The 24,966-nt window shown below is 44.2% G+C and overlaps 1 protein-coding gene across 2 annotated transcripts in view; it reads left to right on the top strand.

The window, feature by feature from the left end:
* Positions 1 to 24,549, top strand: part of LOC124722085 — a 338,589-nt gene extending 314,040 nt beyond the window's left edge. For both annotated transcript variants that reach the window (XM_047247280.1, XM_047247281.1), the window contains 2 exons: positions 15,138 to 15,647; positions 23,121 to 24,549. In XM_047247280.1, coding sequence (XP_047103236.1) covers positions 15,138 to 15,647; positions 23,121 to 23,339 — 729 coding nt within the window. In that variant the 3' untranslated portion in view covers positions 23,340 to 24,549. The remainder of the gene's footprint in view (positions 1 to 15,137; positions 15,648 to 23,120) is intronic.
* Positions 24,550 to 24,966: the final 417 nt, after the last annotated feature.

Here is a 24,966-nt window from a genome sequence, read left to right as displayed (position 1 = left end):
ACATTCCTGCGTTCCTACAGACCTTTGCATTCGGACGGCTCCTACCGTTAGCTGGAAATGTGAATCATTCCCACCACAGGCCATGCATAGACGGAATCATCCTAGAAAACCGGTCACATTTTTTTTTCATTGCACTTATAATTAAATGTTACGATTGCGGTTTCAATTGAATAACATTTGACAATGAGCGAAGAATCGGAAATACATCCTGCTGATGACTGTGGCCCTGGAAATAGAAGTATCTCTACCATTCTTATGACTTGACATACTCTTCCCCCTACTTTCACAGTATTCCACAGTCATCTCCTTTGCACATGTCGGAACACAAACACATACTTTATAAGCCTGATGCTCAAGGTGAACCTGTCATGCATCCCCTACTACTACTACTACTACTACTACTAAGAATAATACTTCTTCAATAAGTGATTGACTACAATACATAATGATACTGAGAGAAAATTAGCGATGGGTGGACATGTCTCATAAGTTTTTCTTTTGACTGTGTATTAGAAAGAGAGCCATAATCGTCTCATACATTAAAAAACCCGATCACGACACCTACTGTATGTTACTATCACAAGCGGTCTTGGTTCTACAGGTGCACATAAGTATCCATGTTAAAAGCTATACTTGCTTTATAAATTGAGATGCGACATTACCTCTGAATGAGGTGGTTTTTTTGTCCAGACCAATGCCGAGACGGTGATCGTTGGAGTGTTTATATCATACCTGCAACCTGGTACATGTAGCCCATGATGCAACCTCATGATAAAATCGATGAATTTTTAAAGTGATTCGGCTAAGGAACATGGTGTGAACCTGCTATCTGCAACTCCCTCACACAGCTAGATATTTCTATAGTATTTGTAACATATTCTGTCTCGATAACATGTCAGAGGTTCTGTAATATATCCACTGAGTTATAGGCGATGACTGATTGAGAAGGATCACAAACAGTAGTAGATGGTTTGCTGATTGAGGTCGTAAGAAACGTATGCTAGCTTCTCAGATCTCTAGTGTTACGCTATCCGCTAGAAATGATGTCTATGGTTTGGAATCAGGTCTTTCCATTCAAGCACATACCTGCGTTGGAGCCTATTGACAAGTACTTTAATGATTACAACCACTACTCATTCGTATTTCTGGCACTCTCATATCTCGAAACAAGTCACCATTCCCGAACCTGTCTGCTATAGTAAAATACCAACATGGTTTCAGTCACCCTTACATGTTGTGCAACTTATCTCATTTCTACAGCTTTGCGCAAGTGATCATTCCAATTTAAGTCGGAACTGAGCAACAGTCAGAGAAAGCCATATCCAACATCTTCTGTAACCGTTGTAGAAACAGGACAGCCTGAGTTAGTGCATTAGGACCGTGTTTTGACCATTTGGTGGAAATGCGCACATTGTGCTGCGTCTTCAAACCAGATACACATACTACAGCCTGAAGCAGATCAGCGTCCATTCACTTCCATCAGCCCAACATGCTATCATCGTTATTCTGTACCATCCAACAAGGAAAAATTGCGAACTATAAAAGCTCCACTAACTTCATCCGACATAGAACTCAGCTAGGCACCAATGCTGGTGCGATGACTCATAGCTCTGGTGGAGTCCAGTGCAGAGAGAGAGATGTCACATTGCTTCCCAGAATAGCATTCCTCCTAGAAAAGCTCCACTAACTTCATCCGACATAGAACTCAGCTAGGCACCAATGCTGGTGCGATGACTCATAGCTGTGGTGGAGTCCAGCGCGGGCAGAGAGATGTCGCATTGCTTCCCAGAATAGCATTCCTCCTAGCAATCCGAATGGAACAGCCTATCCATACTAATTTTACCAGTCAAACTGCTACTGCTGTTGCCGGTGTGGGACGATCCTATTAAATATACAGCTTTCGATCCACTGCAGAGGTCAGTTTAAGGTTTCATGACCTGTACTGTAGGAGGATGATTGTATCCCATGTACTGTATTGTAAATAGCAAGAAACGCTCCCTGTGGAACTGTCTCGTTCTTTGAAACATTATCTGTTTCTGCTGTAGCACACTTTGTACACAGCCATACTTTTGTTCTTCTGCCACGACTTCGAGGTCTGTGTCAGGTTCTAAACTGACATTAAGACGTTCTGATCCACGGCCTCTCGCAGAAAACTAGATGTCACACCATATAAATCATGTTATTACTGAGGCTGCCATAACACACCACACACACTCAAACACTGGATGATTTTAAATAAAAGAGAGTTCCAACATAAGCAAATTTGGGGAATTTTTGTGGTGTTGTGGATAGTTTCCGAACTGCTGTCCGAAAGTGATTCATGCGCTCTACATTTAAACTCATCTGTCACAGTGATGGAATACCCAATGGTTCTGCATTCTGTTTTGTCTGATTCCTCACATTGCAGTAATGTACCCAATTGCTGTTTCGGTGCTATCCAACACCAGAAAGTGCTGTCCCACTGCCAAAACTCTTTCTCTGACTCAGACAAGCAATATCAGTCAATCATTATGTGGTAACAACAGCGTGCCAGTGGGCGGATGGGATGGAAAAGACACCATCATTGTACTCTAATAATAAGCACCACAGTCGATAGTGTGAACAACTTTAGCAATTTTACAGTAATTTCTACACCAATCAATGCTGCAACAGCATGTTTCCCAATTTCAGTATCATAGCCAAACCACCGCTTCTCCACTTTGCGAGTATCATTGCGAACGTGGATACATGGCAGTGCAGTACGTCCATTGATTGTTAATTCTCAAACACATACACCATCAAAGTATATCAGACAGTACTCTACATATTTCTAGCACCTCAAGCATAGTGCTTAATGTACGATCTGTCTCCCTGGGTATGTGCATGTGATCATTCCAATTTAAGTCGGAACTGATCAGAAGTCAAAGATAGCCACATCCAACATCTTCTGCAACCTGTGTAGAAACAGGATGGCCTTAGTTTGTGCAATAGGACCATGTTTTGAGCATTCAGTGGAAATTAGAGAGTCAAAGACCCTCCTCAATTTATACCTACTCCCCGTCATTTTTCGCAATTCTATCGATTTTTTTAATGTCAGTTCTATCCATACAATAATGATGTAACCTCTCCTTCTGTGTTCTAAAACTTGCATGTGCTTCATATCAAGAAGTAGCGCGAAAATGGTACAATATTATGGCAAACCATGCGAAAATACATGTGTTATTGTAATCCCCAAGTCTGGAGATGGTTGTAGAAAAGTTAGTGAGCAAGCAGGTCTGGACCAGAAACAGTAACGCGTTTGTGCTGAGGGAAAGTGAGCCCGGATTTGTCGAACAGTTCTGGGAGTGTTTTCTGTCTGCTGAGGGCGCTCTGGTCACCCATCGGGGGTGGATGACTGCCGACCTTGCAGGGAAATATCTAGTGCTGCTAGGGGTATATACAACGCTGTCTGTCTTTGCAGTATATGTACAAATTAAGTAAAAGGGATGATTTTGTATGGCGCAGGATAGGAATTGTATATATACTATATCGACATGGTACACAGTGATATTTTTCTGGTTTGGAGATCGGTTTCACGCTCTAATATTCAATCTCCTGTCCTCAGTGGGACAGCAGTGTAAGAGTATTTCTGTATTTGATGATATGTAGAGGCACTTTGCAGGGTTTAATTGTCGGTGCAATATGGCGATTTGTGTAAAGTACTTTTTTTCTCACTGAAAGTCTCATCTGCAAAAAGAAAGAAAAGGTGGACAGTGCTTCCACACCAGTGGCATCAATAATTCAATCATAATGCTCGATTCATTAACATGACATCCTTCGTGCTGGGATATAGGAGTATCTACATAGCGGTGAGAACGTTTGCGTATGTTGAAACCAGGAAGAGTAACACATGATGCACAGGGTGCTACGTTAGGACCGCGAGGAAGAATGTATTTGAGGTTATTCTGCGCTATTTTCGTAAACAAGTACAGTTAGGGCAAGAATTTCCGCGCATACAAGCTGAGGCATCAAGAAAGCGAGTGTTAACTATTTCTGGGACACTATACAATTTCCGAGAGGTCGACTTGGTTCTTATTTTACATAGCCTTGTGACATCAGTATAAGATTGAGAACCTTGCTAGATGTGCTTGCAATGGTTTGTTGTCAGCCAAACTGGGCAGTTAAGTACGGTTAGACGAGTCTTGCATGTCGTGCTAGGAACAACACACTCTGTGCTATTTGGTGGCGTCAGTATCCCCAGATATCGCATCAGCAATGGTAAAACACACATGCTGCCCAGAGGTGTCTCGCATATGGGACTGGTGTGAGTGCGCATTGGAATTCTGTGACGTTAGTATAACACTCAGAGAACTCTAACTATATACCTGAAAACAGAAGCCACTTTCACCTGCTCGCTGCAGGTAGCAGCGGCGTCAGAGTGGTAGCTTGCACTGGCTTGCATCCGGCGGTTGCTCACGGTGGCGGCGGCGTGCTCTGCAAATAGTTCTTTGCTCCCATCCAGTCGCGTCACCAATGGTGCGTAGATAAACATGTATTTCAAGCGGAATTTCTCAGGTGTCAACTATGAAAGGGATCTCGCCACCTCATGCTTGCAGGACACGAACAGGCACCTGTGTGACACCTCACAGGGGATGCTGGTGCATCCTGACTTCTGGGAGAATGTGCGATAGCCTCCTGTGCGGTCCAATGGACAGGGGGCAGCGGGCGGTGTCTGTGTACGTTGTTTGTGTGTCTATTGCATTATTTTGCGAGCAGATCTGTAGGCTGTGCTATGTGTTATTTGGACAGTTTAAGAGTTGATTTCGTGTCTGCACATCAGTGTACTGCATTATTTAGGAGGAGTTCGCATGTCAGTACTGAAATTATTTCGGTAATTTAGAAGTAGTTGGTTGTGTGTTATTTAGGAGTAGTTTACAGGTCTGTGGGAAGTGTGGCATGACCCCAAGCATGTCAGAACATGTGTTTTCTATCAGTGTGATATACACTCCTGGAAATGGAAAAAAGAACACATTGACACCGGTGTGTCAGACCCACCATACTTGCTCCGGACACTGCGAGAGGGCTGTACAAGCAATGATCACACGCACGGCACAGCGGACACACCAGGAACCGCGGTGTTGGCCGTCGAATGGCGCTAGCTGCGCAGCATTTGTGCACCGCCGCCGTCAGTGTCAGCCAGTTTGCCGTGGCATACGGAGCTCCATCGCAGTCTTTAACACTGGTAGCATGCCGCGACAGCGTGGACGTGAACCGTATGTGCAGTTGACGGACTTTGAGCGAGGGCGTATAGTGGGCATGCGGGAGGCCGGGTGGACGTACCGCCGAATTGCTCAACACGTGGGGCGTGAGGTCTCCACAGTACATCGATGTTGTCGCCAGTGGTCGGCGGAAGGTGCACGTGCCCGTCGACCTGGGACAGACCGCAGCGACGCATGGATGCACGCCAAGACCGTAGGATCCTACGCAGTGCCGTAGGGGACCGCACCGCCACTTCCCAGCAAATTAGGGACACTGTTGCTCCTGGGGTATCGGCGAGGACCATTCGTAACCGTCTCCATGAAGCTGGGCTACGGTCCCGCACACCGTTAGGCCGTCTTCCGCTCACGCCCCAACATCGTGCATCCCGCCTCCAGTGGTGTCGCGACAGGCGTGAATGGAGGGACGAATGGAGACGTGTCCTCTTCAGCGATGAGAGTCGCTTCTGCCTTGGTGCCAATCATGGTCGTATGCGTGTTTGGCGCCGTGCAGGTGAGCGCCACAATCAGGACTGCATACGACCGAGGCACACAGGGCCAACACCCGGCATCATGGTGTGGGGAGCGATCTCCTACACTGGCCGTACACCACTGGTGATCGTCGAGGGGACACTGAATAGTGCACGGTACATCCAAACCGTCATCGAACCCATCGTTCTACCATTCCTAGACCGGCAAGGGAACTTGCTGTTCCAACAGGACAATGCACGTCCGCATGTATCCCGTGCCACCCAACGTGCTCTAGAAGGTGTAAGTCAACTACCCTGGCCAGCAAGATCTCCGGATCTGTCCCCCATTGAGCATGTTTGGGACTGGATGAAGCGTCGTCTCACGCGGTCTGCACGTCCAGCACGAACGCTGGTCCAACTGAGGCGCAAGGTGGAAATGGCATGGCAAGCCGTTCCACAGGACTACATCCAGCATTTCTACGATCGTCTCCATGGGAGAATAGCAGCCTGCATTGCTGCGAAAGGTGGATATACACTGTACTAGTGCCGACATTGTGCATGCTCTGTTGCCTGTGTCTATGTGCCTGTGGTTCTGTCAGTGTGATCATGTGATGTATCTGACCCCAGGAATGTGTCAATAAAGTTTCCCCTTCCTGGGACAATAAATTCACGGTGTTCTTATTTCAATTTCCAGGAGTGTATATACTATCTCAAATCCATCCCTAAATAAATTGTTCCAAAATAGATAAAGTAAACTCCATCCTCTCTCCTTCAGCCCAGTGTAGGCTGAGTCATTTCTCCCTCCAGACATTTATCTTGGGTTACGTCACGGGACAGACGACAGCGGGATCTGGTGGCAGTACTGTGTACTAGGTACAGACCTCATAGCGAACACACTGTTTCCCACCATCTTAGATAACGGTACTTGCATCATCAGCTGACATCATGGCCGCCATCTTGGATCATGTAATGGAATGGACGACTGCACGCTCTGTTGGTAGTACTGTGAACTAGGTCCAAACCTAGTGGTGAACACACTCTTTCCCACCAAAATCCGCCATATTATATAATGGTACTTGCGTCATTAGCCGACATCGTGGCCGCCATCTTGGATTACATCACGGAACAGACGACAGCACCCTAAATAATAGACTTGTGTCTAGCACAGGACGAGTCATTTTCCGACCATTTCCTAGGATGAGTCGGCAGTTGGATGACATAGGCTAGTGGAGGTAACCCAAGTGACCTTTCTTTCCTGCCATTTTCCTAGGTCAGTAGAAATAGCCGATGTGGCCTTTCTTTACCGCCAAAATTCAAACATCGCGCCAATCCCTAGGATGAGGTGGCTGTCGGATGACTTAGGTTAGTGGAGATATCCCAAGTGACTTATTTTCCCGCCATTTTCTTAGTTGTGTTGCATTGTCCTGATGCAATTTGAACTTCCCGCCATTTTCTGGGGAAGGGGGTTAGGTTAGTGGAGCTAGCCCAACTGACCTATCTTCCCGCCTAAATCCACAATCTTGGATGACGTCACAGCCGCCATCTTGGATGACAAATGGTTCAAATCAACGACCTATATCAACAACATAGACTGGCTATGGCACCGCCATCTTTGAAGCAACTTGAAAACTGAACCGCCATGTCTTGTAACGTCAAGGTGCAGCCTACACGTCGTCTGCTAATACTGAATGTTGTTATTGTTTTCTACGCATGGCGTAAACAAAAAAGCCAATCTGCACTGACAATCTGATTTCTCTACTGTAAAACATATACTGATGAAGGCTAAAAGAAATGAAACACACTTGTGACATCGATTAATTGAAAAGTTTATTTCGAAATGTTGCAGTTCATTTCGCTGCAATGCCATATAGATTAGGTCAAAAACAATTTTAAATAGTTCAGTAGGTCCAAAAGCGATCAATTGACAGCACAGGACCTTTCATTGTCCCGTAAACAATATAGGTTTGTATACACTCCTGGAAATTGAAATAAGAACACCGTGAATTCATTGTCCCAGGAAGGGGAAACTTTATTGACACATTCCTGGGGTCAGATACATCACATGATCACACTGACAGAACCACAGGCACATAGACACAGGCAACAGAGCATGCACAATGTCGGCACTAGTACAGTGTATATCCACCTTTCGCAGCAATGCAGGCTGCTATTTTCCCATGGAGACGATCGTAGAAATGCTGGATGTAGTCCTGTGGAACGGCTTGCCATGCCATTTCCACCTTGCGCCTCAGTTGGACCAGCGTTCGTGCTGGACGTGCAGACCGCGTGAGACGACGTTTCATCCAGTCCCGAACATGCTCAATGGAGGACAGATCCGGAGATCTTGCTGGCCAGGGTAGTTGACTTACACCTTCTAGAGCACGTTGGGTGGCACGGGATACATGCGGACGTGCATTGTCCTGTTGGAACAGCAAGTTCCCTTGCCGGTCTAGGAATGGTAGAACGATGGGTTCGATGACGGTTTGGATGTACCGTGCACTATTCAGTGTCCCCTCGACGATCACCAGTGGTGTACGGCCAGTGTAGGAGATCGCTCCCCACACCATGATGCCGGGTGTTGGTCCTGTGTGCCTCGGTCGTATGCAGTCCTGATTGTGGCGCTCACCTGCACGGCGCCAAACACGCATACGACCATCATTGGCACCGAGGCAGAAGCGACTCTCATCGCTGAAGACGACACGTCTCCATTCGTCCCTCCATTCACGCCTGTCGCGACACCACTGGAGGCGGGCTGCACGATGTTGGGGCGTGAGGGGAAGACGGCCTAACGGTGTGCGGGACCGTAGCCCAGCTTCATGGAGACGGTTGCGAATGGTCCTCGCCGATACCCCAGGAGCAACAGTGTCCCTAATTTGCTGGGAAGTGGCGGTGCGGTCCCCTACGGCACTGCGTAGGATCCTACGGTCTTGGCGTGCATCCGTGCGTCGCTGCGGTCTGTCCCAGGTCGACGGGCACGTGCACCTTCCGCCGACCACTGGCGACAACATCGATGTACTGTGGAGACCTCACGCCCCACGTGTTGAGCAATTCGGCGGTACGTCCACCCGGCCTCCCGCATGCCCACTATACGCCCTCGCTCAAAGTCTGTCAACTGCACATACGGTTCACGTCCACGCTGTCGCGGCATGCTACCAGTGTTAAAGACTGCGATGGAGCTCCGTATGCCACGGCAAACTGGCTGACACTGACGGCGGCGGTGCACAAATGCTGCGCAGCTAGCGCCATTCGACGGCCAACACCGCGGTTCCTGGTGTGTCCGCTGTGCCGTGCGTGTGATCATTGCTTGTACAGCCCTCTCGCAGTGTCCGGAGCAAGTATGGTGGGTCTGACACACCGGTGTCAATGTGTTCTTTTTTCCATTTCCAGGAGTGTATATTTGCCGAATATGTTTCCCTCTTTCTTCCATTGGCCTGGTTTTTGCACAAATGGTGTAACCTACGATTAAAATACTATTTTAACAGCATCCTGACTAGAAACGAGTAATGTGACTCTTCTTCAAAATTCAGTTGGCGCCATTAAATGGTCAAAATCGAGTAAATAAATTCGGCCTGTCACCCTACATTCTGAACAATTCCACACACAACTACAGAAGGAAGTTCTTTTTCCATGTTAAGGTTTGACAGTCTCTGAGAACCCTTTCTGCCACTGTTAACAATTTGAATATACCCTTTGGAGCAGTATAAAAGCTATTTTTGATGCATTTTATTGCAACGAAACCTGTTTTCCATCAGTTTCCTCCAATTTACGGAGGTACTCCTGCAGTAAATTAAGTTTCACATTTGCTGTTAAACCATTAAGAAAACAATAGCCAACAGGAATTTTCCAACTCCTATTAATCCCAGTGACCATAAACACTAGTGCCTCTTTTGCTATTTGGCTATCATCACTTTCCTCACATCCTTTCCCTAAGTCAACATAACCCCAGACCTTATTACCATCCTATATTAAGTCTTTTTTAAGAGCCAGCTCATCGAACATAAGTGCAGCTAAAATAGGTCCTGAACTACGTTGAACCTCATCTGCTAATTTTTTTAAGCTTTCTTCTGTAAATCCAGGACTGCCATTTACTGTAGTTGCCCATCTGCGGAGTGTTCGAAGATGGGGTAATTTAACAAACTTCCTCAAATAATTATAAGCTTTGGAGGAGTAAAAATTGAGTGTAAGGGCAAACTGTCTTATTTCTTTAGGATATTCAGGAATTGAACATTTGTTTTGCATTGCAAAAAGGGCTTCAGAATATCATTATTTTTGTCACATTCTATCACTTCAGAAGCACAGTCTTGAAGTCTCTTATTTAGACACACAACCACTGTTTTATATGTCACAATTTGTTTCTTCTTTCTTGAAACACTTTGCCTTGCATGTTTCGCTTGCTTCCTCAGCTTCTCGGTTCTTTTCTGTAGTGCCTCATAATACTGTTTCAATTTTTTGGGGCTAGGCAAACAATAAGAATGATCTGTATGATCATTCTGATTCACTCTTTCACCTACAAAAATGAAGTATTATCATTAAGCGTTATTTTTCTTTAAACATACATTGATTAATAGTAAAATTCACACATAACCCAATAGTAAATAAATAACACGAAAACTATTTTACCTGGTTCATTTGATAAGGAAGCTGATTCTTCACTGACAAGCCGTTTCCTTGGTTGTCTCTATACTATAGTTGTTTTCTGCAGATGGTCAGGAATCGTAAATATTGTCGGTACTGCGTTTGCCAGAAGTCGCCTTTTCTCGGTTGTACTATACATGTATCTATCTTCAGAGTGAAACGAGCATACGTAGCTATATTGAGTTGGCTGCCACTTATCTCGCCTCATATTGGCTACCCACCGACTTAACAGCTCTTTCTTTTTCAGAGGAAATCTAAAAATAAAAGAGACGTGTATACAGTAGCTCATTTACATTTTGTATACAGCTTAAACACGAAAATGATGCACAAGACGCTAAGTACAACACGCATTTAGATACTCACCTGAAATATGATATCCCAGTTGTTTTATCACTGCTATTAGCGCAATTGTACGCTGTACATACACTGGGCATGATTCGCGATCGGTCAATAAGACTTTTAAAACAAATTACAACAGGAAAACAGTGATTTTCTAACGCCAGTACTATACACCAAATGTAAATATACTGACATGTAGACGTTTCAATAAATGGCGCCCGGTGTTGCTTTTTGCTGCCGCTGGGAGCGCTGTTACGTCACAGATAGCCACTCTATGTAGTTTATATACCTCCTTGGTTCAAATGGCTCTGAGCACTATGGGACTTAACTTCTGAGATCATCAGTCCCCTAGAACTTAGAATTACTTAAACCTAAGTAACCTAAGGACATCGCACACATCCATGCCCGAGGCAGGATTCGAACCTGCGACCGTAGCGGTTGCGCAGTTCCAGAATGCAGTGCCTAGAACTTCTCGGTCACTCCGTATCTCCGATGACATCGTGCATTGTTGTCAAGTCTACATGTCGCCATCTTTTATGACGTTATCGCCTCCATCTTGGATACATGGGAACAATGGAGAGTGCGGCCACACCCCTGTAACCCCACTACTTACTTACTTCCACAAAACAATCAACAAACTGTCGGTTCCCTGTAACGCAGAATCAGTTATGTATTTCGTTCCAAAGACGGGCAAACAAGCTATTATGCAGGTGGTCATAACGTTTTGGCTCATCAGTGTACATGGGAATCTTTAGAAGAAGGAAGATTAGTGTGGAACATCTCGTCAATGACAAGATAAATAGAGACGGTGCATAAGTTCGGATTAGGGAAGGATGACGAAAGAAATCGGCTGGGCCCTTTCAAAGGTAACGGTTGGAAGAAAGGCGACGCGACGTTCTTCTCGCCAAACCTTGTTGGATAAATTTAAAGAATGTGAATTCAAAAAACTGAGCCACACTTTTGCTGTCACGGTCGTACATGTCACTAGGGATCCTGAGGAAAAGATAAGAGAGATTATGGCACTTACAGAGTCATATCTTTGCCCTTCTCTTCAAAGTTTGTCTCGCAGTAAAGAGGAGTTCGCCCTCTTGTATGTCTTTCACCACTTAGTGCTATCTTGTACTTGATCAAGGTGGAGATCTCTTGCCCCACGTAAAGTCCCGAGCGACTGGAAAAAATCGCAGGTGACGCCTGAATGTAAGAAGGGTAGAAGGACGATCCTCAAAATTACAGACCAATATCCTTAACATCGGTTTGTTGCGGGATTCTCGAACATATTCTCAGTTCGAATATAATGAATTTCCTTGAGACAGAAAAGTTGCTAACTATGTATCAGCACGACTTTAGAAAGCATCGCTCCTGCGAAACGCAACTCGCCCTTTTTTCACATGATATGTTGCAAACCATGGATGAAGGGTATCAGAAGGATGCCATATTCCTTGACTTCCGAAAAGCGTTTGACTCGGTACCCCACTGCAGACTCCCAAAAAAATGGCTCTGAGCACTATGGGACTTAACATCTGTGGTCATCAGTCCCCTAGAACTTAGAACTACTTAAACCTAACTAACCTAAGGACATCACACACATCCATGCCCGAGGCAGGATTCGAACCTGCGACCGTAGCGGTCACGCAGTTCCAGACTGTAGCCCCTAGAACCACACGGCCACATCGGCCGGCGCAGACTCCTAACTAAGGTACGAGGTACAAGCATATGGGATTGGTTCCCAAGTATGTGAGTGGCTCGAAGACTTCTTAAGTAATAGAACCCAGTACGTTGTCCTCGATGGTGAGTGTTCATCGGAGGTGAGGGTATCATCTGGAGTGCCCCAGGGAAGTGTGGTAGGTACGCTGTTGTTTTCTATCAACATAAATGATGTTTTGGATAGGGTGGATAGCAATGTGCGGCTGTTTGCTGATGATGCTGTGGTGTACGGTAAAGTGTCGTCGTTGAGTGATTGTAGGAGGATACAAGATGACTCCGACAGGATTTGTGATTGGTGTAAAGAATGGCAGCTAACTCTAAATATAGATAAATGTAAATTAATGCAGATAAATAGGAAAAAGAATCCTGTAATGTTTGAATACTCCATTAGTAGTGTAGCGCTTGACACAGTCACGTCGATTAAATATTTGGGCGTAACATTGCAGAGCGATATGAAGTGGGACAAGCATGTAATGGCAGTTGTGGGGAAGGCGGATAGTCGTCTTCGCTTCATTGGTAGAATTTTGGGAAGATGTGGTTCATCTGTAAAGGAGACCGCTTATAAAACACTAATACGACCTATTCTTGAGCTGCTCGAGCGTTTGGGATCCCTGTCAGATCGGATTGAGGAAGGACATAGAAGCAATTCAGAGGCGGGCTGCTAGATTTGTTACTGGTAGGTTTGATCATCACGCGAGTGTTACGGAAATGCTTCAGGAACTCGGTGGGAGTCTCTAGACGAAAGGAGACATTCTTTTCGTGAATCGCTACTGAGGAAGTTTAGACAACCAGCATTTGAGACTGACTGTAGTACAATTTTACTGCCGCCAACTTACATTTCGCGGAAAGACCACAAAGATAAGATAAGAGAGATTAGGGCTCGTACAGAGGCATATAGGCAGTCATTTTTCCCTCGTTCTGTTTGGGATTGGAACAGGGAGAGAAGATGCTAGTTATGGTACGAGGTACCCTCCGCCACGCACCGTATGGTGGATTGCGGAGTATGTATGTAGATGTAGAGATCTGTTTTCTTGAGGTCTATATGGAGGTTATCTAGCCAGCTTTACCTCCCTCTCCAAATAGGTCGCTTATCATCGGCTTTTAACAATAACCCACATGTCGCTATTATATTTTGATCTGTTAGAAGTGCATTATTTGATCAAAGGCATCCGGACACACCTACGTATTGCAAATTTGACCACTAGATGGCACTAGAGGCGGACCCGCCACTGTAAGAGAAAGTGGGGAGCAGCCATTTTGTTGTCAGTAGAGAAACTGTAATAGCAGAATCAGTCGATCATTAGAGCTCAGTCATTTCGAAGAGGGGCAAGTTATTGGATGTCTCCTGAGTAACAAATCCGTCAGGGACGTTTGAATCAGTCTAAAGCTGCCCAGGTCGACTGTCGGTGATGTGACTGTTAAATGGAAACGCGAAGGAACCAAGACATGTACTGACGGACAGGGACCGTCGACCATTGCGAAAGGTGGTTATAAAAAATCTCACGAAATCAGCGAAACGAATCACTCGCGAATTCAAAAATGCTACCAGCAGTCCAGCTAGCACAATGACTATGTGTATGGTGTTAAAAAGGACGCCGCACGATGGTCGAGCAGCTCTTCATAAGCCACATGTTTCTGTAGTCAATTCTACGCAACGCTTGAGGTGGTGTACAAAGAGTCGCCACTGAACAGAGAACTAATAGAAACTAGTAATGAGGAGTGATGAATCACGCTATATCAGATAGAAGGGTTTGAAGGACGTTACCCACCATCATGTGTATAGCATGGAGGACGTGGTGTTAAGTATAGGGATGTTTTTCAAAGTTATGGCTTAGTCTCCACGCTGAAGAAAACGCTAATGGTGGGAGGATGTGAACACATTTTACAGCATTGTGTACAGCCTACGTCGATGTACAGTTAGGAGACGATGATTGTTTGTATCAACATGACAGTGCACCCTGTCATAAAACAACATCTGTGAGGCAACGTTTTGTAGACAATAACATCCTCAAATGTAGTTACCTGCCCGAAATTCCGAAATGAACCCACTGGAACATCTCTGGGGTGAGTTAGAACGTCAATTTCGCTGCAGACCCTAGCGTCCAACATCACTGCCTTCTCTGGTTCGGCTCTTGAGGAAAAATGGGCTTCCATTCCTACCCGGGCACTGAGACATCTCGCTGAAAGTGACGCCAGCAGAGTTTAAGCCGTTACGAAGGTGAATTGGGGACCCACCACATATTAATGTAGTGTACGTATTCATACCGTCGTCTGCCATCTTGTAAGTGACAGATGCCAGTACACTCCCCATGCGAATATCATCGTTAGTCGTACGATCACGAAGTTTCAGGCCAAATGTCCACTGAAGCATTTTTATTTCCATTACAACAAGCCGTTTCTCTGATTCTTATGTTGCATCCCAACATTGTGCAGCGTACAAGACAGTTGGGCGAATTGCAGAGCAGTAAGTTTTCGACTCGAGTGGGTTCGGAAGTTTCACGTTACAGAGCTCACCAGAGAGTGTCCATCTATCGGTAAGGCGGTTTGTGATTTCGGGAGTGGGTCCGGTGTTGGCAGCGCTGTACGGTAGATATTGACTGCACACATTATTTGCATCTGTCGACTGATATTAAGTGTTGAGTCTGCATGTAGAATAGGCAGAAAATCTCTAATATTCTCTCCGTCAATCGCTGTACAGAGGATTGACGAGTCTATATAAAGATACAGATCGCAACTGGAGGGTGGCACGTCTGTAAGGTGTTCGCGTTACCTGCAGGTGCGGAAGGACCTGGTGTCGGACAACGGCATCTCGAGCAACACGCTGTCGCTGCGCACTCTGGCGTCGCAGCAGCCGACGGCGGCGTCGGCTCAGGGCGTGTCCCTGCAGCAGCTGGTGACGCCGCCGCAGCCGGCGCTGGTGCGCGCCATCGCGCAAGCCACCAACCTCAGCACGGAGACGGTGGCCGCCGCCATCGCCATCCGCCAGCAGCAGCTGTTGCAGGCGGCCATGGCCACCAGCACGACCAGCTCCACCACCACCACGACCACCACCACTACCACCACCACTACCACCCGCAGGCCGCCGCCCGCGGAACCGCCCAAGAAATACTCGCTCGCTGGGCTCAGCAAGGTCATGAACGCGCCCAAGGAATACTACCCAGTCGGCTACGAAAAGAACTTCGACGATAATTTCGCCTCCAGGGTGGAGTTGCCCGATACCTCCTTTTACTGCGGCGACCAGAAACATTTCCCTGGCCTGTACGCAGACGAGGATTTGGGGTGTATGGTAAGAAATATTTTCCTTTTCCGTCTCGTACGTACTTTTTAAATTCATTTTGCCCGACTGAGGAGCGTGTTTGAACTTATTTCCCATTTTAATCCTCTTTTCCTCCCATCGTTCCTTCATTAAAAAAAAAAATGGTTCAAATGGCTCTGAGCACTATGGGACTTAACATCTATGGTCATCAGTCCCTTAGAACTTAAAACTACTTAAACCTAACTAACCTAAGGACATCACACAACACCCAGTCATGTTCCTTCATTTGTTCACTGTTTTCCTTTGTACGTTCTTTGACGGGAAGGACTCATTCTATATCTGTGTTTTTCATTTAAGATTCTAAATTTTCTTCACGAATGCCCATTCCTGTTAGGTCTTCGTGAACTTCTGGAGGCCAGTTATGGTTTTTTCGTCCATCGACGGAAGAAAACTCGCAACACTGAGAAGGAGTTGTGCGACATAAACGGGGAAGTTGGTAGGCGTGTTTCTACATCTGAAAGATGACGTCTGTTCAGATTTTGCGCAAATCACATAAGACTGACGCTAGAAGTGCCACTATGAGCATACCTTAAATACACGCTGTAATGGTCGTGAGCGCTAGTCACCTTTTAGATTGGACTCGGTGAGATTCAGCAAAGCCGCCATTGTCAGCATCTCCCTGAGACTGAACGAGGTCGTGTAATAGGGCAACGACAAGCTGGAGCTGTGGTCTGCAGTGCAATTTCGCGGTGGTTATCCCACGCAACCTGACTGCAAATTTGTACGACACTCTGATGATTCGACCTGTTTTGCTGCCATTCGTGGACGGCATTCCAGGGCAACCTTCACCCACATACCAGTGTTGTAACCCAACATGCTCTGCAGAGTGGCCTGTTATATCACCAGATATGTCTCCAATAGAGCGCATATGGAAGTTCATCGGAAGGCAGCTCCAGCGTCATCCACAACCAGCATTAACTGTCCCTGTACTGACCGACCAAGTGCAACAGACGTGCAACTCCATCCCACAAAATGACATCCGGCACCTGTACAGCACACTGCATGCACATTTGCATGCCTGCATTCAACATTCTGTCAGTAACACCGGTTATTAATGTACCACCATTTCACATTTGCTATGACTTATCTCGCGCTTACATTAACCTGTGATCTTTCAATGTCAATCACTTAAATATCTTACCTCGATAAATGTATTCCCGAAATTTCATTACGCTACATGAATTATTTTTTTGGTGTTGCGATTTTTCCATAAATGTAAATAAGGTACCCACCGCCGTGTGTGAGGTCGCTAATGCAGGCGTTTGTGGTGCCACTCGACTCTGGAATACGCCAGTTCGAATCCTGCTGGTGGGTGAAATTCCAGTGCCAGTATTTGGCTGGTAAGGCGAGCACAGGTGGTGATGTAAAATTCCTGATCACCTGTTTCATTTCAAACCTCTCTGTACTGTCTTAAGAAGTGAGGGCATGTGGCACTGTTAATGGTGATCAGTCCGTCGGATGGGGACTTTCAGTTCGGCTGCTATACGAGAGGAGTAGACTACTTGCCGGCACCAGGTTTCATCCTCCCCAATCTCATCATCATCATCATCATAGATCACATACATAACACTACAATACACACGCATCCATTACACTCACCTGCACTCTGTATGTCCACATACGACACAGCTCTCACATATCCACAAGGAATGGGGTCAATGTCCGCAGAGGAAGAACAGCCTTTGGACAGGCCGCTGAACCCGCCTCATGGATTATTCCAGCCAGCAATGTCATACAACATTTACATCTTACATCGCTAAGATTAAGTTAGAATTTTCTTGGTCAGACTGCTTTTGTCGATGATTCTGTGTAGGTGACTGTAAGACTGTAATCTCAGTTTCCTGATTTTTCTTCTGTAATTTTGTTATCATCCAAGAACCTATTTAGCACTTTTGTCCTACATTTCTCTGAGAATTATCTTTGTTTGTTGTTTAAATTATTTTTATTTGTGATCTGTAACATATTATCATGGTCACAAATGTATAAAGAGCTTATGTTTTAACCATTGTGTTGTAATTTAATTTTCCCTTTTCTGTTACAGATTTTTTTGTGTTATTTATTCGAGTGACTTTTTATGTTCTTTGTAGTTTCGCAATGCACTTTGTTTCTCCAGACTTTGCCCTGAAGGTTAAGTACCTTCTTTTACATACTTTGTCTGCTCGAAAGCTTGCACAGAATTTGACAAGAGGTTGATTGTTCAGTCTTAATCTGATCCCTTGCTTATACGAGTGGTGCCTCTTCTCATATGAAATTGTTTTACACTGTATGGAGAAAGTAGAGCGATACCCATTCCGTTTGAAAATAATCTCCGTTTCCATTTTTTCTCAGTATGCATTAAAATGTTGTTACCAAGATATTTTTTTTATTTTTAAGTACCGCCAACACATTGTTTATCTACTGTCCTCTATGACTGTCTTAAGACTACAAATTCACGAACACCAGGCTTTTGCATACTCATATATGGCTGGTGTGTCCCACGTTGTAGATGGAATCCGAGAATGATTCAGACCATGAAAGTTTGTCACGTGGCTCACGCTGTGCGTAATAATTCGCAGCAAATCAATGTGCTTCGTGCCCTCTGTAGATTGCACAAGCGAAGGCCTCATCATTCTGCTAACATCTAATTTCTTGATTCTCACGTACATGAAGTTCACAAAAGCACTTTGTATATCGCTGCCTTATTTTGTATGCCATACTACCTTCGTCAGCTCCTTACGTCTTTGTTGGCCCATTGTTAGTGCGTCATCACGAAGTTTCGAGATGCCAGACTTCGAGGGCAGTAATAACAGTGAATAAGGAACAAATAGACTGAGGTGACAAAAGTCATGGGATAGCGATATTCACATATATAGATGGAGATAGTATCACGTACACAAGGTATATAAAGGCTGTGCATTGGTGGAGCTGTCATCTGTACCCATGTGATTCGTGTGAAAAGGTTTTCGACGTGTTTATGGCCGCACGACGGGAATTAACAGGCTCTGAACGCCGAATGGTACTTGGAGCTAGACGCATGGGACATTCCATTTTGTAAATCATTAAGTAATTCAATATTCCACGATCCACAGTGCCAAAAGCGTGCCGAGAACTCCAAATTTCAGGCATTTCCTCTCATCAGTGACAGCGCAGTGGCCGACAGCCTTCACTAAACGACCGAGAGCAGCGGCCTTTGCTTAGAGTTGTCACTGCTAAGAGACAAGCGTGAAATAACCGCAGAAATCAATGTGGAATATACTATGAACGTATTTGTTAGGACAGTGCGGGCAAATTTGGCATCAATGAGCTGTGGCAGCAGATGAGCGACGCGAGTGCCTTTGCTAACAACACGACATCGCCTGCAGCGCCTCTCACGTTAGACAACTGGAAAACCGTGTCCGGGTCAGATAAGTCCCGATTTCAGTTGGTAAAAACTGATGGTAGGGTTCGAGTGTAGCACAGACCCTACGATGCCATGGACCTAAGTTGTGGTAAGTTCCTATGGGACCAAACTGCTGAGGTCATCGGTCTCTAGGCTTACTCACTACTTTATCTACCTTAAACTAACTTACGCAAAGGACAAAACACACACATCCATGCCCGAGGGAGGACTCGAATCTCTGACTGGGGGAGCCACGCGAACAGTGGCAAGGCTCCCAGACCTCTCGGTTACACCGCGTGGCGAACTAAGTTGTTAACAAGGCACTGTGCAAATTGGTGGTGGGTTCGTAATGGTGTGGATTGTGTTTACATAGAGTGGGCTGGTTTCTCTGGTCCAACTGGACCTATCATTAAATGTATACGGTTATGTTCGATTACTTGGAGATTATTTGCAGCCACTCGTGGACTTAGTGTCTCCAAACGACGATGGTACTTTTATGCGTGACATTGTACCATGTAGCCAGACCACAACTGTTCCTGACTCGTTTGAAGAACATTCCGGACAGCTGTAGTGAGTGATTTGGCCACCAGTTCGTGCACAAAATCATACATTGACAACTCTTGCGCAATTACGGACGGCTATAGAGGCAGGATAACTCTGCGCTTCTGCTGGGGACTTCCGTCGACTTGTTGAGTCCATGCCACGTCGAGGTGTTGCACTACACCAGGCAAAAGGAGGTCCGACACGATATAAGGAAGTATCCATGAATTTTGCCACTTCAGTCTGTGTGAGAGCATACGACGAATCGCTTCCAAGTAGGAGACAGTAATTCAAATTACGGAAAAACAACGAAGACGACACGCGATGGCGTAAGATTATGGATCAGAAACAAAGTGCAAAAGTTTTGTTTTTCTGTGTAAAAAGCAGCCACACACTATCCAACGAACGTGAGTACAAGAATAGCTAAGCAACAGCTAAATACACACCAAAATAACTGGTTTCCACAAACACTACCACAACCCCAAGTATATACTGCTGACATACGAAGTTCACCTTTGAGTATTTGTTTACTAATAGCCGCTCACATGGTTGCATATGACATGATGTTCGCTAAGTATAAAAAGACGGCAACAAAAAAAGAGCACAGAAAATATGTCACAAACAGCGCCAATAATAGCTTAAAACATGTAGTAAATCTGACGCTGATGCCCAGAACAGTCTGAGTTGTGATAGGGAGATGGATCGTCTCCACGTGATCTGTGTTTACGTTCAGTGATATTGTTGTTTCCTCGTTGTTTATTGCTCTCACGTTAAATGATAACAAACGTATTTTTGCCGCCGGGAGTTATCAAATGAATTAAAATACTTTCGCATAATTACAGAAGGCTAAAATATGTTATTAGTTTTAGATTTTATTTCCACCTTCCTGACAGTCAAGCATTAATCGCCTTGCAGAACATTGAAGTTATTTTTGTCCGTTTGCTAAAGAGATTTGGCTTTCATTAATCTTTTCTGTTTTATTTGAAACGAAGTGTTTAATTTCGCGCTATTGGCTTGTATCAACTGTTCGCTGCATTTCAAGTGCACGTATGGCATTATGCCACAATAAAGACCCAAACATGAGATAATACAGTACTGGTACTCCAAGAACATTTACATACGAATATGGACACATGAATGTGCTTTTTAAGCCGAATTATGCATTTTAGCATGGTTCACGAAATTCCGATGTTCTTGAAGTATCCTCTGATGTCTTGTTTCTTGTATGACATAATGTAAGATCTTTTAATGTTTTACACGTACGAACATAGGACTTCCTGCGTCATCGTAGCTGCGTAAGCGCGGTGACGCCTATTATCTGGCGCTCTCTTCCAACTGGAAACGAACATATTTCTAACAGGTCGCAGGAAAATATTGCGAATGGTGGTTTGAAAAGCGTTACATTCAAACCAAATTTCCTTTTACGCAAGATGAACTATGTGCGAGAATGTACGATGAATTACATAAATCACAAAACGTTTGACTCTCATTTAAAAATCAGCTCTTTGAGGACGACCATTTAGAAGAATTTTGAGCCCACAAGATCAAACATTTACGTCATTATTAAAAATTTTACTGGCACATTTATGTGATGTATCTTAAAATGTAACACGCGCATAAAAGATCAACATTATATGTGGAAGCTTAGCTTCTCTTCCAGCTTATTAATCTTAGAGACCAATATTATGTGTGAATGCTATGTATATTAATTTAAACCATTAACTTTTCTTATTGTGTGTTGGCGCTACTTAAGAGTGATCCCGCTATGGGCCCACTACATCACGTGTCCGTGCTGTCATCAGCTGGCGAGATCACGTCACAATGAGCTATGACTGGCTTGCAAAAGCGCCTCGCAATCTCCAGTTAAATGCTTCGGAAAGTGACATGTGGTGTTTGGTGAAATTCAACTTTATATCTTCGTAATACGGAAATATGCAGCGTACATGTTGCTGCACATCAAAGGTCTTTCAAAACGTTGGTATATAAAAACATAAACATTCAAAGAATTGATGAGTTTTACATTGCCGAGAAGAGTATACTGTCACTTAACACGGAAAAAGTGAATTTACACCAGGGAGAAAGTGTATTTTTAACTGGGAAATCCGGGAAAAATCCGGGATTTTTTTTCCTTGTCCACGTATACACCCTGTTTCTGTAATTTCTTACGACAGTCGAACGACGATTCTTTCCCGTACACAAGTGCATCGTCAGCGAATATTCTTATAGGTCTGCTGATTCTCTGTGATAAACAGTTTACGTATATTGTTTGTTTTGGAAGAATAAATCACCTTCGTCGGCTTCCACGGCGGCGTCAGCTATTCCGACGCCTTTGACTGTCGGTAGTCTAACATCATATCGTATACTTGCTCGGTGTTTACGTGGAAAGACAAAAATTAGAGCTCTGACGTAAGGCACTTGCCACTGCAGACACTCTCTGTAGCCTGTGTTGTATATTACACGACAAATATCCGCAGACTTCGTTCACGTGGAGTATCATAAGATGCGTACGGCACTCTCCAGTTCAGTGTCATATTTATTGATATCTATGGATCGTATTTCTTGTTAACCTTCACTAACTTTGGACGAAATTCCGTTGAGCATTGCCTGTGCAAAACAAAGAGTATTATGTCGGCATTAATTTCCAGTTTATCCGCATCGACGAGGCAAACAAAACACAACAACATTAAAAAACCACAACCACGAGGTTGTGTCAAAGCCAAGTTCAAAATGAGTTCTTACTGCGCGTCACGTACAAACACAACAAAGTTTCGTTTATATGAACATCATCTCAGGTCGTAGAATTTCTCACTGTCTCTGAATTAACAATGAAAATTTCGAACGTTCAGTTACATAAGCACTTAAAAAGTATACGATATTTTGATTTTGAATCGTAATTACGCATTTTATATCTGAACACATTATCATGCACAGATGCGCCTTCGTAATTGAAATCGCTTACGCAGGGAAATCTTGTTGCGCCCGACGCTGAGGCAGCCTGTTCGAATTATGGTTATGGAAGAAATATGCACCGCCAGTATTAAAATGGCAAGGGGAACATAGATGGCTGTGCGAAGATTCCCGCCAGTATTCCGGATTAAATTCGGAACTTCTCGGTGCGAGGCTATGTGGCACTGTTAACGGTGACTCGTACAGCGGCTGGAGACGTTAAGCTCGACTGCCCCCTTGGTGGTATCCGGTAGTACTAGTCTGTGTGCCGGCATAGAGTTTCCTTCCCTTCCTCTTTTCTTCACAACATGCACACACTGAAACCACCTATACGCTGCAGAAACACATACAAAAAACAAACGTCACCCTTCAAAAATCAAATGCGTGAAGGAAGAAAACCATTCCAATCGGTCCTACCCCTAAAAGTCTCCCACCAATAATGCCACGCGACTATTTTCTTCTCTCTTGCTTGATCGTAAAAATGATTCATGGAACAAGGGGGAAAATTTGACTACACTCAGTTTACAGACTCACAGTGTGACAAAATGCATAGACTGTTGTATCAGTGCAAGATGAAGCTGAGTATCTTTTTTTTGCAGGTGTTCCACGTGTGCGCTTTCACGGACGATGGCCTCATCATGAAGAGCTTCCTCTGTCCAGAGTCGACACTGTTCGACCAGAATATCCTCAAATGCAACTGGTGGTTCTACGTCGATTGCAGAGCATCGTCGAAGCTGTACGATAGCAACATTCCCATATCGAAGAGCTACCAGTTGATGAAAGCACTCGCATTCTTCTCATCCTACAACAAGAGCTAATTCTGATACTGCACACGCAAGTTTATTCACAAAAACAGCCTCGCATGAGAAGAAACTGAAGATGGTGCTTATCGGAGAGGGACTTACGGTGCAAAGCGCAGCAGACGGACTGGAGTCGCCTTCGGTTAACATGTACCACACGCCAGGTCAGTGTGCGATCTCGGCGCTCGGTTGCCGCCTTCGTACACACACACCTTTTTTCAAGCGCCAGATAGTTCAACGCAGCCGCGTTTGTAATGCCAACTGGCGTATAGCTTCTACTACTACCTGCATTCAGGGATCGTCACATCCAGCTGTTCCAGAACCTAGTCTACATATTTCTGCCAGTCACCGTTCTGGTGGAAGATACAGGTTTCACCGACCGAATAATTGCTATTTGTCCTTAAACATGGAACTCTGTTTAATTTATTGCATAATTTATTGGATTTATAATAAAAATGCCATATCTTTATTATTCAGGAGTCTGCGGATATTTGTCGTGTAATATACAACACAGGCTTGTTAAGAAGCAATGGAATAAAAAAATACATCCCAGTAAACTGTGTTAGAGAGAGTGTCTACAGTGGCAAGTGCCTTACGTCAGTGCTCTAATTTTTGTCTTTCAAACGCACAAAACATACGAATGCATATCTTTTGCAAATGTTGATAGATAATTAAGCAACTTTTCTATACTTCAGACAAGTTTTAATACACCGTATTTCATGCTTTTTATATGATTTTTTTCATGTAAAGTAAAATATGTTGCTCAGTTGGAAAGAGATATAAATGCCTTTTTCGGTAGCAAGATATTGTTATTTGGATACTACGTATGTCTGAAGTATCTTACTGTACTGTCGAATTTGTGTACAACATTGAGAAAGATATTTCATTTTCATTATTGTTATTATATTATTTGTTGGAAAGTGCAGTGAATTCTAAAATCGGTGAGTTGATTAATTCATTTTTTTTCTGTTGCGGAATTTCTGATGAACTCCGCTAAAAAGACAAACACGTGACACAATATTGGAAAAAGAACCCGCGAGTAGGAAGTCAGAAATGCAACAGAAATAAAATTGATCGTTATTCAAGATTTATGGCTGTACGGAAATATAATCTCGGGAAAAACAGGAATAAATGGTTTGTGCTTCTTAAATTTTTATCAATTTACAAATGTAATTTTTAGCTATTTTTGTACATTTTAGACATAAATAAAGTGATGTAGAAATAAGTTTGCCTCTTTAAATATTCAACAATTAAATGTAAATATTATACAACTACATATTATCAAGTTGGAAATTTCAGCCGAAATGAAATTTGTATCAATGTTTGTTTGCTCTGATCTCGTCTAAAGATGTGTCCTCCTCCGAATTAAACTTGTATTTGCATATGTTTCTGAAATGGGTTGTTCTGTTCCATAACATCAGTCCCTCAATACAAGATCCAAATGCAACGTTTGTATTCTTAGAACGTAGATAAGCGAAACACATGTAAGCAGAAGTATAGATTACATTTATGACACGACAACCACAGTTACAAAGGATTTCCTCATCAAATGGATTCAATAAGTCTCCAAGACTGAAAAGAAGAAGAGGTACAAACAATGTGCACGCTCTTTATGTGAGTGAGTTCACTGGCAGTCACAACCAAT

Source organism: Schistocerca piceifrons, chromosome X, assembly GCF_021461385.2.
Source record: "Schistocerca piceifrons isolate TAMUIC-IGC-003096 chromosome X, iqSchPice1.1, whole genome shotgun sequence".
NCBI lineage: Eukaryota > Metazoa > Arthropoda > Insecta > Orthoptera > Acrididae > Schistocerca > Schistocerca piceifrons.
This window is presented reverse-complemented; position numbering and strand designations above follow the sequence as displayed.